The 15,964-nt window shown below is 45.0% G+C and overlaps 1 protein-coding gene across 1 annotated transcript; it reads left to right on the top strand.

The window, feature by feature from the left end:
• The first annotated feature begins 3,675 nt into the window (after positions 1-3,675).
• LOC139560167 (rhodopsin kinase grk7a-like) lies at positions 3,676-14,970 on the top strand. The gene is made up of 4 exons (XM_071376716.1): positions 3,676-6,121; positions 6,646-7,089; positions 11,568-11,848; positions 12,409-14,970. The coding sequence occupies exons 1-4, from the start codon at positions 5,525-5,527 to the stop codon at positions 12,746-12,748; spliced, it is 1,662 nt and encodes a 553-aa protein (XP_071232817.1). The 5' UTR covers positions 3,676-5,524; the 3' UTR covers positions 12,749-14,970.
• The last annotated feature ends 994 nt before the right edge of the window (positions 14,971-15,964 follow it).

Below are 15,964 nucleotides of genomic sequence, written 5' to 3'. Positions count from 1 at the left end.
ACTGTAGTGTCGTCTGCAAACTTGATGATTGAGTTGGAGGCGTGCATGGCCACGCAGTCGTGGGTGAACAGGGAGTACAGGAGAGGGCTCAGAACGCACCCTTGTGGGGCCCCAGTGTTGAGGATCAGCGGGGTGGAGATGTTGTTACCTACCCTCACCACATGGGGGCGGCCCGTCAGGAAGTCCAGGACCCAGTTGCACAGGGCGGGGTCGAGACCCAGGGTCTCGAGCTTGATGATGAGTTTGGAGGGTACTATGGTGTTAAATGCTGAGCTGTAGTCGATGAACAGCATTCTCACATAGGTATTCCTCTTGTCCAGATGGGTTAGGGCAGTGTGCAGTGTGGTTGCGATTGCGTCGTCTGTGGACCTATTGGGTCGGTAAGCAAATTGGAGTGGGTCTAGGGTGTCAGGTAGGATGGAGGTGATATGGTCCTTGACTAGTCTCTCAAAGCACTTCATGTTGACGGAAGTGAGTGCTACGGGGCGGTAGTCGTTTAGCTCAGTTACCTTAGCTTTCTTGGGAACAGGAACAATGGTGGCCCTCTTGAAGCATGTGGGAACAGCAGACTGGGATAAGGATTGATTGAATATGTCCTTAAACACACCAGCCAGCTGGTCTGCGCATGCTCTGAGGACGCGGCTGGGAATGCCGTCTGGGCCAGCAGCCTTGCGAGGGTTAACACGTTTAAATGTTTTACTCACCTCGGCTGCAGTGAAGGAGAGCCCGCAGGTTTTGGTAGCTGGCCGTGTCAGTGGCACTGTATTGTCCTCAAAGCGAGCAAAACAGTTATTTAGTCTGTCTGGGAGCAAGACATCCTGGTCCGCGATGGAGCTGGTTTTCTTTTTGTAATCCGTGATTGACTGTAGACCCTGCCACATACCTCTTGTGTCTGAGCCGCTGAATTGCGACTCTACTTTGTCTCTATACTGGCACTTAGCTTGTTTGATTGCCTTGCGGAGGGAATAGCTACGCTGTTTGTATTCGGTCATGTTTCCGGTCACCTTGCCCTGGTTAAAAGCAGTGGTTCGCGCTTTCAGTTTCACGCGAATGCTGCCATCAATCCACGGTTTCTGGTTTGGGAATGTTTTAATCGTTGCTGTGGGTACGACATCGTCAATGCACTTTCTAATGAACTCGCTCACCGAATCAGCGTATTCGTCAATATTGTTGTTGGACGCAATGCGGAACATATCCCAATCCACGTGATCGAAGCAGTCTTGAAGCGTGGAATCAGATTGGTCGGACCAGCGTTGAACAGACCTGAGCGCGGGAGCTTGCCGTTTTAGTTTCTGTTTGTAGGCTGGAAGCAACAAAATTGAGTCGTGGTCAGCTTTTCCGAAAGGAGGGCGGGGGAGGGCCTTATATGCGTCGTGGAAGTTAGTATAACAATGATCCAAGGTTTTACCAGCCCTGGTAGCACAATCGATATGCTGATAGAATTTAGGGAGTTTTGTTTTCAGATTAGCCTTGTTAAAATCCCCAGCTACGATGAATGCAGCCTCAGGGTGTGTGGTTTCCAGTTTACATAAAGTCAGATAAAGTTCGTTCAGGGCCATCGATGTGTCTGCTTGGGGGGGAATATATACGGCTGTGATTATAATCGAAGAGAATTCCCTTGGTAGATAATGCGGTCGACATTTGATTGTGAGGAATTCTAAATCAGGTGAACAGAATGACTTGAGTTCCTGTATGTTGTTATGATCACACCACGTCTCGTTAATCATAAGGCATACACCCCCGCCCCTCTTCTTACCAGAAAGATGTTTGTTTCTGTTGGCGCGATGCGTGAAGAAACCAGCTAGCTGCACCGACTCCGTTAGCGTCTCTCGAGTGAGCCATGTTTCCGTGAAGCAAAGAACGTTACAGTCTCTGATGTCTCTCTGGAATGTTACCCTTGCTCGGATTTCATCAACCTTGTTGTCAAGAGACTGGACATTGGCGAGTAGTATGCTAGGGAGTGGAGCGCGATGTGCCCGTCTCCGAAGCCTGACCAGAAGGCCGCTTCGTTTGCCCCTTTTACGGCGTCGTTGTTTAGGGTCGCCGGCTGGGATCAGATCCATTGTACTGGGTGGAAGGCAAAACACAGGATCCGCTTCGGGAGAGTCATATTCCTGGTTGTGATGATGGTGAGTTGACGTTGCTCTTATATTCAGTAGTTCCTCCCGACTATGTAATGAAACCTAAGATTACCTGGGGTACCAATGTAAGAAATAACACATAAAAAAATTAAATACTGCATAGTTTTGCGGAACGCGAAGCGAGGCGGCCATCTCAAATGTGGTACAAATGCGATTGGCACAGACAACAGCACAAAGGGCAAGAACGTAGAGACAACAATACATCACGCAAAGCAGCCACAACTGTCGGTGAGTGTCCATGATTGAGTCTTGGAATGAACAGATTGAGATAAAACTGTCCAGTTTGAGTGTTTGTTGCAGCTCGTTCTAGTCGCTAGCTGCAGCGAACTGAAAAGACGAGCAACCCATGGATGTGTGTGCTTTGGGGACTTTTAAAAGAATGTGACTGGCAGAACGGGTGTTGTATGTGGAGGATGAGGGCTGCAGTAGATATCTCAGATAGGGGGGAGTGAGGCCTAAGAGGGTTTTATAAATAAGCATCATCCAGTGGGTCTTGCGATGGGTATACAGAGATGACCAGTTTACAGAGGAGTATAGAGTGCAGTGATGTGTCCTATAAGGAGCATTGTTGACAAATCTGATGGCCGAATGGTAAAGAACATCTAGCCACTCGAGAGCACCCTTACCTTTCCGATCTATAAATTATGTCTTCGTAATTTAGCATGGGTAGGATGGTCATCAGAATCAGGGTTATTTTGGCAGCTTGGGTGAAAGAGGAGCGATTACGATAGAAGAAACCAAGTCTAGATTTAACTTTAGCCTGCAGCTTTGATATGTGCTGAGAGAAGGATAGTGTACCGTCTAGCCATACTCCCAAGTACTTGTATGAGGTGACTACCTCAGACTACCTCAGAGGCAGTAATCCCACTTGTGGGGAGAGGGGCATTCTTCTTACCAAACCACATGAACTACAAAGCCGGCATGAGGTGGTAAGAATAGGATGGGAGGCCAAAAGTCTGTAACCAATAGAGAGTCAGAGTCCGGATTCTGGGAACAAACATAGTCTGTCCCACGGTTGGGTAAACAAGAAAGTTCATAGTCAACAAAGCAAGCAGGAGTCATGAGGCAAATAGCAAAATGCACAATAATTTTTTTTATATATAACTACTTGGGGCTAGCCATTGTAAGTTCAGAGTCACTTGCCGGGGCAGCAGGTGGGGGGCGGCAGGTAGACTAGTGTGGGGAGGCAGGTAGACTAGTGGTTAGAGCGTTGGACCAGTAACCAAAAGATTGCTAGATCGAATCCCTGAACTGACAAGGTAAAAATCTTTCATTCTGCCCCTGAACAAGGCAGTTAAACCTACTGTTCCTAGGCTGTCATTGTAAATAAGAATTTGTTCTTAACTGACTTTCCAAGTTAAATAAAGGTAAAATAAAAATATGTGTGTGTGTGTGCTGGAGGCAAGTGAAAGCTTGGGGGGGAGTGTAGTGGGGGTACCTGTACCAGACAGGGCAGACAGTGAACAGATCACCAAGTGAAAGCTTGGGAGAGAGGGGGGAGTGTAGTGGGGGTACCTGTACCAGACAGGGCAGACAGCACCAGATAGGGCAGACAGTGAACAGATCACCAAGTGAAAGCTTGGGAGAGAGGGGGGAGTGTAGTGGGGGTACCTGTACCAGACAGGGCAGACAGCACCAGATAGGGCAGACAGTGAACAGATCACCAAGTGGAATCCAAGCAGCATGCAACGGGAGTAGGTGTGTTGTATCTGGTCTGTCCTATCAAGCCTGGCAGCCTTAACTCAGCAATCAGTCCTGAACATTTGAGAGTGTAATGTTAATTGTATTTTTTTTTTTTTCTCCCACTTTTTAAATATCTATTTAACTTGCTTTGGCAATGTAAACATATGATTCCCATGCCAATAAAGCCCATTAAATTGAAATTTAATTGAGAGAGAGAGTTGTTATGGTTCTAACGATGAACTTAGCCTTAATATGCTTTTGGGAAACTGGGCCCTGGCTCACTGTAAGATCATTGTTTACTCGACTGCTTACAACTCTTTCATTTTTTTTATTGAACTTTTATTTAAACAAGGCAAGTCAGTTAAGAACACATTTTTATTTACAATGACGGCCTACCCCGGCCAAACCCGGACAACGCTGGGCCGATTGTGAGCCGCTCCCACTGGGAAAGATCTCGTTCATCAACTCAACGTTCATGATTATCATTAGAAAACAGTCTAGGACTTGGTATATAAGTGTCGTAGTGTGACGCAGCCTGAATTCAAACCAGGGACTGCAGTGACACCTCTTGCACTGAGATGCAGTGCCTTAGACCGCTGCGCCACTCGGGAGCCAACGTAAGGCAAATTTACCACTTGTCCAGCCTCCAATAACCTCCAATAACCTCCAATAACCTCCAATAACCTCCAACCTCTAAGCGTTGTCTTACGTTTACAAACATTCAGGCGCATGCAGCATAATGCATGAATCAGTTATATCTGAATTATGCAAAAAAACAACTTGTTCATCAAATGTTCAGAAACCATTCAGACATGGGATAAAGCTTGACCCGGCACAGCCAGAAGAGGACTGGCCACCCCTCATAGCCTGGTTCCTCTCTAGGTTTCTTCCTAGGTTCTGGCCTTTCATGGGAGTTTTTCCTAGCCACCGTGCTTCTACACCTGCATTGGGGTTTTAGGCTGGGTTTCTGTACAGCACTTTGAGATATCAGCTGATGTAAGAAGGGCTTTATAAATACATTTGATTTGATTTGATATATATCAACAAGTTATCTGCCAATTTACGGCTCTGCCCCATAATCCAATAAAATCTATACCGGCTAATCTGAGTGCTTCAGAGATCTCTAGGACTTCATAGTAGATGGGAATTGTAGATGTAATTGTTTTCAATAATTTGGGGTTTGTAATAATGAAAACAAAAGGTATGAGGGTATGTTTGAGTGAGTATATGTGTTGTATGAGTATATGTGTTGTATGAGTATATGTGTTGTATGAGTATGTGCGGACAGATCCTCTTCTCTCTTCTCATCATCTCAACCTAAGTGTTTAGTCAACAGAACCCAATGAGCCTCCAATAGTCACAGGTCGACACCGGGCCAAATATAGCGAGCCATAAAGCCTCTTAGGAGAGAACCTTCTTACAGTTCCCTTTCCGTGAACAGCATCTGCGAATAGACAACACAAAGATCCTTAAGCCAAAATCCCTCCCAGGTATTTAATTCTAAAGGAGTAATTACTGGGTGTGTCTTAGGTCTGCAGGTACGTGTGTTGTTGCCGCTCATTCGCGTCCAGTCTTTGGAGCGAGTTGCACACTCACACAGACACGCACACTCAGAAACACACTGCACAGAGTAAGGGATCCTAAGGAACTGCTGAAGAACCCAGTCACGTAGGGGGGACAGACCAGACAAAGCCACCAAGATGTGTGACATGGGGGGATTGGATAACCTGGTGGCCAACACGGCCTACCTGAAAGCTCAGGGTGGCGACGACAAGGAGATGAAAAAGCGTCGTCGGAGTTTGTCACTGCCCCCAGCCGAGCAGTGTGCCACCATCCGGACTACCATTGATAAGAACTTTGAGTCGCTCTGTGAGAGACAGCCAATCGGCAAGAAGTTCTTCCGGCAGTTCCTGGCTGCTACCCCAGAGTACATCAATGCCACTGAGTACCTGGACGAGCTGAATGACTGGGATCTGGCAGAAGGCGCTGACAAGGACAAGCAGAGGGCGAACATGATGAAAAAGTTTTGCAAGGCCGACTCCAATAACTTTCTGACCTACCTCACCGGGGAGGTAGCCGACAAGTGTAAGGCAGTGACGGACAATGACTTTGACGAAGTGATGAATGTCAAGGTGAAGGAAGCCACACGGGAGTTTCTGAAAGACAAGCCCTTCACGGACTACCAAACTAGCCCCTTCTTTGACAAATTCCTGCAGTGGAAGGAGTACGAGAAGCAGCCCATCAGTGATAAAACCTTTTATGAGTTCAGAACTCTGGGTAAGGGAGGTTTCGGAGAGGTAAGCATGCAGAAACCAATACAGCAGCATCTTGTCTTTGCAACACTGGCAAAATGACTACATGTCAGTAATATGTCTCTGCAATATTATCTCTTTAATGAATGTAAAACAAATGTGTGGCAACAGGACAATTCACAAAATAAAGAATTATGCACAGAATCAATGATTAATCCCATGTAGTCGTTCCCATAGTTTCACTGATGTAGCGACTATCAGTACAAAGTACACCTCAGTTAACTTGCAAAGAGCTAATCTCTCATTAATCCCCCACAAGAGATAACCCACGGTTCTTAATTCCTAAAGTACAGAATCAGTTTCGTCACACGCTACTACTCTATGCATACTTTCAAGCTTGTATCATTATCAAGTTGTTCTACAAGATGAGAGACCCCAAATGTCTCCCTGTTCAAGCGTCATGTGTCAGTATCAAATCTGAGTGTCACAAGGTGCCCTTTATCCAGCCCTTAGGGAACTCTGCTGACGTATTCAAGAGTCCTTCTAACCCACGGTCTCCCTCTGTCCAGGTATGTGCCGTACAGGTGAAGAACACAGGCCAGATGTATGCCTCCAAGAAGCTGTGCAAGAAGCGCCTGAAGAAGAAACATGGTGAGAAGATGGCCCTGCTGGAGAAGCAGATCCTGGAAAAGGTCAACAGCCTGTTTCTTGTCAACCTGGCCTACGCCTATGACACCAAGACCCACCTGTGCCTTGTCATGACCCTGATGAACGGCGGTGACCTCAGGTACCACATCTATTACGTCAGTGAGAAGACCAAGGGTATTGAGATGGCACGCATCATCTACTACACAGCGCAGATCTGCACAGGCATTCTTCATCTGCATGAAATGGATATCATATATCGTGACATGAAGCCCGAGAACGTGCTGCTGGACAGCTTTGGCCAGTGCCGACTCTCTGATCTGGGTCTGGCCGTGGAGCTACCTGCTGGAAAGACCATCTCCCAGAAGGTAAGGAAGTTGGATTTTCAAAAACTTGTAGTTGACTGTGGCTTTGGGAAACTATCGAAAGTCGGGAGCAGTAGGGATGGTGGAGAATGAGTATGAAGAGATGATGATGATGTCATGACAATGAAGGCAATAAGGTTCCTTTATGGTTGCGATCTGATAGCAAGCTTCCAGAATTGACCTTTTCATCATAGTGTGACAATTTGGATGGTTAAAAGTGCCTGTGGCTTCTAATGCATTTTCTGGTGAATTGGCAATGATGTGTCAGCAACAGCTTTAGGTCAAAAGCCAGGCTGAAGGGTTTTATATGGGCACAGAAGCGACGTGCTATGTCTCACAAAAAAAATGAGGAGTAACTTAATATGGGAGGGAGTGGGTGAGTTTATGACATGGTATTGTCCTTTCCCTGCCTATTAGATGATGGGGCTAGGGTTAGGGTTGATGACTTTTGACCTCAGAGTCTCATATATATATTCTCTGGACCCTCTCTCTGTCTCTGAAGCTTTTGCTGTAAATCTGGAGGGATTACTGGATCGTTCAGGATCTGTCCAAGAGGAGTCTCTGCCTCCATTATATAACCCAGGGATGCGCAAGATGGAGGCACGGTGGCTTCAAAACAGTGCCCCTTCAGTCATCTAGTGTACATATAAATCATTGATCTACACCAGGGATGGGCAACTTTGATTGGTGTGGGGACCACGAAAAATCGGAACTCATCATGAGGGGCTTGCGGGTCTGCGTACTCACATCAGTACCTACACATGCAGCCCTAGCCTTTTGGGGGGCCTTAAGTTACATTTTGTTAGGGGGCCCTACTCACCTTGTGAGCAAAACATTTTAGCCCCACCTCTTGACAGAGGAGAGAATAAAACAAATCCTGTAATGCTACACATTTTGCCATGAGGCATAGAGAAGCTTTACCCATTTTATAACACATTTCATGCAAATCTACTCATTTTGCCATGGGCCAGAGAGAAACATTTGCCGTTTTACAGCTAATTTCCTGCAATTCTACTAATAACTTTGAGAGAGAGTGACAAACAAAATCAATAGGTGCCCCTCAGATGGTAATTCGACCATGATTACTACAAGATAGCTGGCCAGACTAATTTACCAATCTAAAAATGTTTTGCTGACATACTCTAACTGAGTGACTATCAGTGACTGACATAACAATAAAAAAACCTGCTGATGCACAAACCACATGTCAAAATTTCATTTAGTGTATTCTACAATTCTAACTACCGACTGAATCCCCCCCCCCCTCCATTTAAAAAAAATATTTATTTGGAAATTGTCAGTTGCCCATCCTTGATATAACCGATTTTATCCTTAGTGAGTGGTTATTGTATCCCAGACGACTATAGGACGACCATTTTGGGGGCATTGTAAGTAGAGTTGGGGGTTGGGTTTGGTGTGTCAGGGGTGTCCTCTACAGTGAAAAGGGTATTATTATGTTCGGCCCCTAAACTCCTTGGATACTGCGTAAACTCATGGGTACAGCACCTTTGTGCAATATAAAGATAGGCAAGATTTATGTAGCCTCTTGAGACTATAGAATGGTCTATTATAAGGTCTCTTTGTGGGGTGTCTGTTTGCACAACCAGGATACAAAAAAAATGAGGTCATCAAAACCAATCTGACCAATCAAAGACACAGGACAGGAGTTTGCAAGTCAACGAACCAGAGAAACGGATAGTTTAGAAGCATCTCCCTTGGTTAAGTCAACCATTTCAATCAGGGATGACAAGGCTAATTGTGTTAATTGTGCAAATTGTGTTGTTACCTGGGTGTTTTGACTGATACTTGATGAAAAATGCATCTTCGGAAGACTTCTGCCTGTACTAGTTCTTAAGATGCTGTGTGTATGTTTATCAATCCTGTGAACCAGTCAACCATTAGCTTTTCAGTCAAATGATTTGTCACAGAGTTTTACAGATTGGGGCATCTCTACAGGTCAACGAAGAGTAAGATGCAGGCTCTGTAGAAGCCCAGTAAGCTCATTATCCAGAGCTCTTCTCTGGTCCTCCTCGGCAGACCGGGGAGCCTTGACTAACCCCCCATAGGCTTGGCTGGCTTTGGCCTGGTAAGCCTCTTACTTAGCAAGCATTACACAAATCAGTCCCCTGATCAGACTAGCAAAACCAGGTTAACCTTAGGCACAGTTTGTGTGTATTAATGAACTAGACCATTTTGATGGTCTACTTACAATTTCTTGACTATGCAGTGTATTTAGTGAGGCCTTAGACCTACAAAAAAGTTTGAGGAATTAGAGGCCAAAGTTTGCCTCAGCTGTTTGGCCAATGGCTGGACCAATCAGGTGTTTGGAGAGCTTTGATTTGACCAGTCACAGGGAGTAAGTAGTCCATCGCTGTCCTCTTTTGGAAAGGTGTTTTCAATGTGGTTAGCAATTAAGCGCGGGTCAAAAGTCAACCGAAAGATGGAAATCTGGCAAGCAGTCCTGCTTTAGCTCATGCAGAATAAAAGCTAATAGACAACTGGTACCAGGGACTCCGCGTTGAGTCGTGCGTAAGAACAACAGCCCTTAGCCGTGGTATATTGGTCATATACCACACCGCCTCGGGCCTTATTGCTTAAATAGACACCTGGTACCAGAGACTCCGTGTTGAGTCGTGCGTAAGAACAATAGCCCTTAGCCGTGGTATATTGGTCATATACCACACCCCCTCGGGCCTTATTGCTTAAATAGAAGCCTGATACCAGTCAACCAAGGTGAAAAGCTCTTGAATTCATGCTATAGGTCCAATGTGCAGTGCTGTGGTAGTGTCGTCCTCTAGAATACAGGGCCACAGGGCTCTACAGGACGTATTGCTAAGCACATTTGTAATGCTATACTTGTGCATGGTTATACATATAGATGTACAAGTGGTGTGTGTCTGTGCGTGTGTCTGTGTCTGTGCGTGTGTGTGTGTGTGTGTGTGTGTGTGTGTGTGTGTGTGTGTGTGTGTGTGTGTGTGTGTGTGTGTGTGTGTGTGTGTGTGTGTGTGTGTGTGTGTGTGTGTGTGTGTGTGTGTGTGTGTGTGTGTGTGTGTTGCAGTATATGGTGCATGTGGTCGCTCACTAGAGTCCATGGATGGGCATCCTTTATGGAAGCAGAAGGAGACCTGGATGTGCACATGACTCTTGAGAGAGATTAGCATTAGCATTAAGCTACTTGTCCCATGCTATGGCTGAAGTCAGGAAGGAGCATAGGAGGGACTAGAGAGGGACAGGAAATAGAGGGCTTATATAAAACATCACATGGCTGTGTTCATAGCTATGTCCTGTTTTATATAAGCCCTCTTCTTCCTGTCCCACATGGCTGTGTTCATAACCATGTCCTGTTTTATATAAGCCCTCTTCTTCCTGTCACACATGGCTGTGTTCATACCCATGTCCTGTTTTATATAAGCCCTCTTCTTCCTGTCCCACATGGCTGTGTTCAAAGCCATGTCCTGTTTTATATAAGCCCTCTTCTTCCTGTCACACATGGCTGTGTTCAAAGCCATGTCCTGTTTTATATAAGCCCTCTTCTTCCTGTCCCACATGGCTGTGTTCAAAGCCATGTCCTGTTTTATATAAGCCCTCTTCTTCCTGTCCCACATGGCTGTGTTCAAAGCCATGTCCTGTTTTATATAAGCCCTCTTCTTCCTGTCCCACATGGTTGTGTTCAAAGCCATGTCCTGTTTTATATAAGCCCTCTTCTCCCTTTCCCTCTCTCTCTGTCCCTTTATAGTCATTCCTAAGATCCAGCCTAACCTTATGTTCCTGGTCTCAGCCTCACTAGGTCTCACCTGGTCTCATCCTCACTAGGTCTCATTGGTGTCATCTTCGCTAGCCCGAGGCTAGTACTTCTTAGACCAGGCTAGTAGAAAATGTTCCAAACTAACACTAAAACATAATTTTTGTCTAATCATATCTCATGGTACAGACCCTTGGCAAGTAGAATATCACCCAGGCTGTTCCATCCTCATCATGTGGATCAGCTTTCCGATCGACAAGTCAATCACCACCTTCCGGAGACACCTGAAACCCCACCTCTTTAAGGAATACCTAGGATAGGATAAAGTAATCCTTCTAACCCCCCCCCCCCCTTAAAAGAGTTAGATGCACTATTGTAAAGTGGTTGTTCCACTGGATATCATAAGGTGAATGCACCAATTTGTAAGTCGCTCTGGATAAGAGCGTCTGCTAAATGACTTAAATGTAATGTAAATGTAACTGGCATCGGCATGCTCTCATTATCTGTCAAGAGAAATGTTGACTTTTGAGAAACAGGAAACAGATACAGTAGAGAAGGAACTGTAAGGAGGGTTAAAATCACTTCTAAAACCATGTGACCCATGCCATGTGATGGATCTGATATCATGACAGGAACAAATGAGCTGATATTTCAAACATACTGTACGATGATGAGTTGTCCTCTAATTGTCTCCATCTTGCTTCCATTCTTCCTGAATCTCTCCTCTACACCGTCCCAGGCTGGAACCGGAGCGTACATGGCCCCTGAGATCCTGAACGAAGTTCCCTACAGGACATCGGTCGACTGGTGGGCGCTGGGATGCAGTATTTACGAGATGGTGGCTGCCTACACCCCATTCAAAGGTCCTGAATCCGGGAAGCAGAAGGTGGAGAAGGAGGAGGTGCAACGGCGCATCTGCAAAGAGGAACCCCCATGGGAACACAAGAACTTTGACGCGCCCACCAAGGCCATCATCCAGGAGTTCCTCAAGAAGAAGACTGATGAACGCCTGGGCTGCAAGTAAGAAAATCAGCTGTCCAGGCTACCATTTAATATACGCAATCATAACAATTATCTCTTCTCTACTGATGTTGTCATTTATGAAGAAACAGCCCTATCAAGTCAGGTAGCTCACCATAGCTGGCATAATAGCATTCATTTTTCAATTACGGTCAATTCAGAAAATAAACCAAATTACAATTCTACATTTTCCTCATTGAAAAGCATGGCAGAGAATTGGAATGTGAATGTTAGCGTACTTTCTGAATAGACAGGAATTATAATGAAATTGACCCCAAACCTGTTGTTGGCTAACATGTGAGCATGCTGATGCAACATAGATGTTCAACTCAGTTGTCAGTCAACTACCTAGATTACAATTGATCAAGAGCAGTATCAAAAGTATCCGATGTACTCTGCAAACAACTGGTTGAATTCATTTTTTGGTACACAGTATTTAAGTTTGTTTGTTCAACTGTATTTCTTGCTGAGTTATCTGTGACATTAGCCTAGTTAGCTAGTTAGCCTTCACCTGTCAGTATGATGCTCATACGGATGTGTCAACAAACTTTCCTCCACAGGGGAGGAGGTGAGGACCCCCGTAAGCACGAGTGGTTCAAGTCCATCAACTTTCCTCGTCTGGAGGCTGGTTTGATCGACCCCCCTTGGGTGCCCAAGCCCAACGTGGTCTATGCCAAGGACACTGGCGACATTGCTGAGTTCTCCGAGATCAAGGGCATTGTGTTCGACGCCAACGATGAGAAGTTCTTCAAGGAGATTGGCACGGGAGCCGTGGCCATTCCGTGGCAACAGGAGATGATCGATACGAACCTGTTTGACGAGCTGAACGACCCCAACAGGAAAGAGTGTGCTGGGGGGGATGACGGGGAGGGGAAGTCTGGCACGTGCACATTGCTGTGAGCAGTCAAACCTGGCACACATATACACCAAAACATGGCACCAATACATCAACTGATTCGCTCATGTTCTGTAAAATTCTTGTAAAACATTACACACAGAAATAATTGAACACAATGCACCGGAGAACAGCAGGAGACAGAGATGAGGTATTCTTCACTGGACTGGGTCGATTGACATTGATTTTAGTAATATGTGTTGAAAGTTCCCTGAGCTTCCGAACACATAGGAGAGTAAAGGTGGCTTTACCAAGATTGGTATTGGTAGTCTCTTCAGATTGCAGCTACTCCCAGATGTTTCTCGTGATGTTTAGTGCTCTTCTGGCCAACCGGGGTCGTAAGATTAAAATATAACAAATTCATATTGTGGATAAAAAAATTTTTTTATGATTAATGGATAAACACAGGCCTCTGTTTACATACAGCTCGCATCCGAAAGATGTATGTATGTAGACTGCAGTGCTAGCCCTAGGCCTGAAACCTAGGCATTGGCCACAATGGAGCACGGTATGCTGAATTTACTAGTTTGGGAATATGGTTGGGATCTCATTCTTGATTGTGTTCCATTAATTGAATTTGATAGAGGCCACGTTTTTTCAACACCCCCCGTCCCCGTCCCGGTCTCGTCCCCGTCCCCGTCCCGTCCCCGTCCCTGTCCCGTCACCGTCCCCGTCCCCTTCCCCGTCCCCGTCCCGTCCCCGTCCCCCACACCAAGATTCATTTTGTCTCTCGAAAGGCAGAGGTGATACCTTTTTTTGGTCAAATATTTCAAGAGATCAATGTCTGTATGGACACATCACCTTTATAGAAATTCCACCTGGAAGCGATCAAAAGCTAATCAATAATATTTCTACCATCAGAAGTTATTTCAAAACAAAATGTGGCAGAGATTTACTTACAGTGGGGAGAACAAGTATGTGATACACTGCCGATTTTGCAGGTTTTCCTACTTACAAAGCATGTAGAGGTCTGTAATTTTTATCATAGGTACACTTCAACTGTGAGAGACGGAATCTAAAACAAAAATCCAGAAAATCACATTGTATGATTTTTAAGTAATTCATTTGCATTTTATTGCTTGACATTAGTATTTGATACATCAGAAAAGCAGAACTTAATATTTGGTACAGAAACCTTTGTTAGCAATTACAGAGATCATACGTTTCCTGTAGTTCTTGACTAGGTTTGCACACACTGTAGCAGGGATTTTGGCCCACTCCTCCATACAGACCTTCTCCAGATCCTTCAGGTTTCGGGCTGTCGCTGGGCAATACGGACTTTCAGCTCCCTCCAAAGATTTTCTATTGGGTTCAGGTCTGGAGACTGGCTAGGCCATTCCAGGACCTTGAGATGCTTCTTACGGAGCCACTCCTTAGTTGCCCTGGCTGTGTGTTTCGGGTCGTTGTCATGCTGGAAGACCCAGCCACGACCCATCTTCAATGCTCTTACTGAGGGAAGGAGGTTGTTGGCCAAGATCTCGCGATACATGGCCCCATCCATCCTCCCCTCAATACGGTGCAGTCGTCCTGTCCCCTTTGCAGAAAAGCATCCCCAAATAATGATGTTTCCACCTCCATGCTTCATGGTTGGGATGGTGTTCTTGGGGTTGTACTCATCCTTCTTCTTCCTCCAAACACGGCGAGTGGAGTTTAGACCAAAAAACTAAATTTTTGTCTCATCAGACCACATGACCTTCTCCCATTCCTCCTCTGGATCATCCAGATGGTCATTGGCAAACTTCAGACGGGCCTGGACATGCGCTGGCTTGAGCAGGGGGACCTTGCGTGCGCTGCAGGATTTTAATCCATGACGGCGTAGTGTGTTACTAATGGTTTTCTTTGAGACTGTGGTCCCAGCTCTCTTCAGGTCATTGACCAGGTCCTGCCGTGTAGTTCTGGGCTGATCCCTCACCTTCCTCATGATCATTGATGCCCCACGAGGTGAGATCTTGCATGGAGCCCCGTGACCGAAGTGATTGACCGTCATCTTGAACTTCTTCCATTTTCGAATAAATGCGCCAACAGTTGTTGCCTTCTCACCAAGCTGCTTGCCTACAGGTCTGTGAGAGCCGGAATTCTTACTGGTTGGTAGGTGATCAAATACTTATGTCATGTAATAAAATGCAAATTAATTACTTACAAATCATACAATGTGATTTTCTGGATTTTTGTTTTAGATTCCGTCTCTCACAGTTGAAGTGTACCTATGATAAAAAATTACAGACCTCTACATGCTTTGTAAGTAGGAAATCCTGCAAAATCGGCAGTGTATCAAATACTTGTTCTCCCCACTGTACCTATAATGACTTACCTTTAGTCGATCACTAAATTTCCAAGCAGATGGACTTTCCAATCTAGCATCTAGTTTTATTTTAAAACGGTGTTGTTTTTTTAATATAAATATGTATACCTATGCATTGACAGGGGAGAAATCCACAGATTAGGTGCTAGTCAAGACTGGATGAATGCTCAACTCTCGTTGGGCTGTGAAGGTTCTATGCCCTGGTTTCTCAGGAGAGAGGAATGTAGAGAAAATCCAGTCGGATTCTATATTCGAAGATTGAACATTGAGAGGAGTCGGGCTAGGCCAAAAATGTGTTCCTGTACCAGGAATATCTATTTGTCCCTCCCCCCATGCTTCCATTCATGTGATTTGTCTGAAGTTCGAGATACGTGTACAAATCTAAAGTCAGAATCTAGTTAGCTAGCTAGCTTTCAAAACTTTTAACAAAGAAAATCACAGTTCCCTTGTTTGTTGTCTCAGGGCTAAGAGTTATTTCATATAATAATAATATATGATTATTATATAACTTTAAATTGACTAACTTTATTATATTATACTATGAATATAAATATCATAAACATACTTGTAAATATAATTTGAGAGGAAAACATTACATATGCTACTGTAGGAATGTCAGTCATTTATCAGGGACTTGCATCAATCTTGAATTATTTGAATAAAAATATGTCTTTTAAAGCTTTTGTTTTTTATTACTACCTCCAATGGTAATTCACTATTGTACTTGTGCATGTGTGTTCCTGTGTGTGTGTGTTTGTTCTTGTGAAAAGCACTTTTCATTCATTTCGCTCAAGTTGCTGCATTAGGAATCAAACAGCTGAACTTAAGATGTACATGCTGTCTAGACCAGGTACGCGTGTGCGTCCACCATCACGCGCATGTTTATTTTGTCCATCCACACCAGACGCAGTCAGGACAC

The sequence above is a fragment of the Salvelinus alpinus genome, chromosome 30 (assembly GCF_045679555.1).
Source record: "Salvelinus alpinus chromosome 30, SLU_Salpinus.1, whole genome shotgun sequence".
NCBI classification, from domain to species: Eukaryota; Metazoa; Chordata; class Actinopteri; order Salmoniformes; family Salmonidae; genus Salvelinus; species Salvelinus alpinus.
The sequence above is the reverse complement of the archived record's forward strand: the minus strand, read 5'-3'. Positions and strand labels throughout refer to the sequence as shown.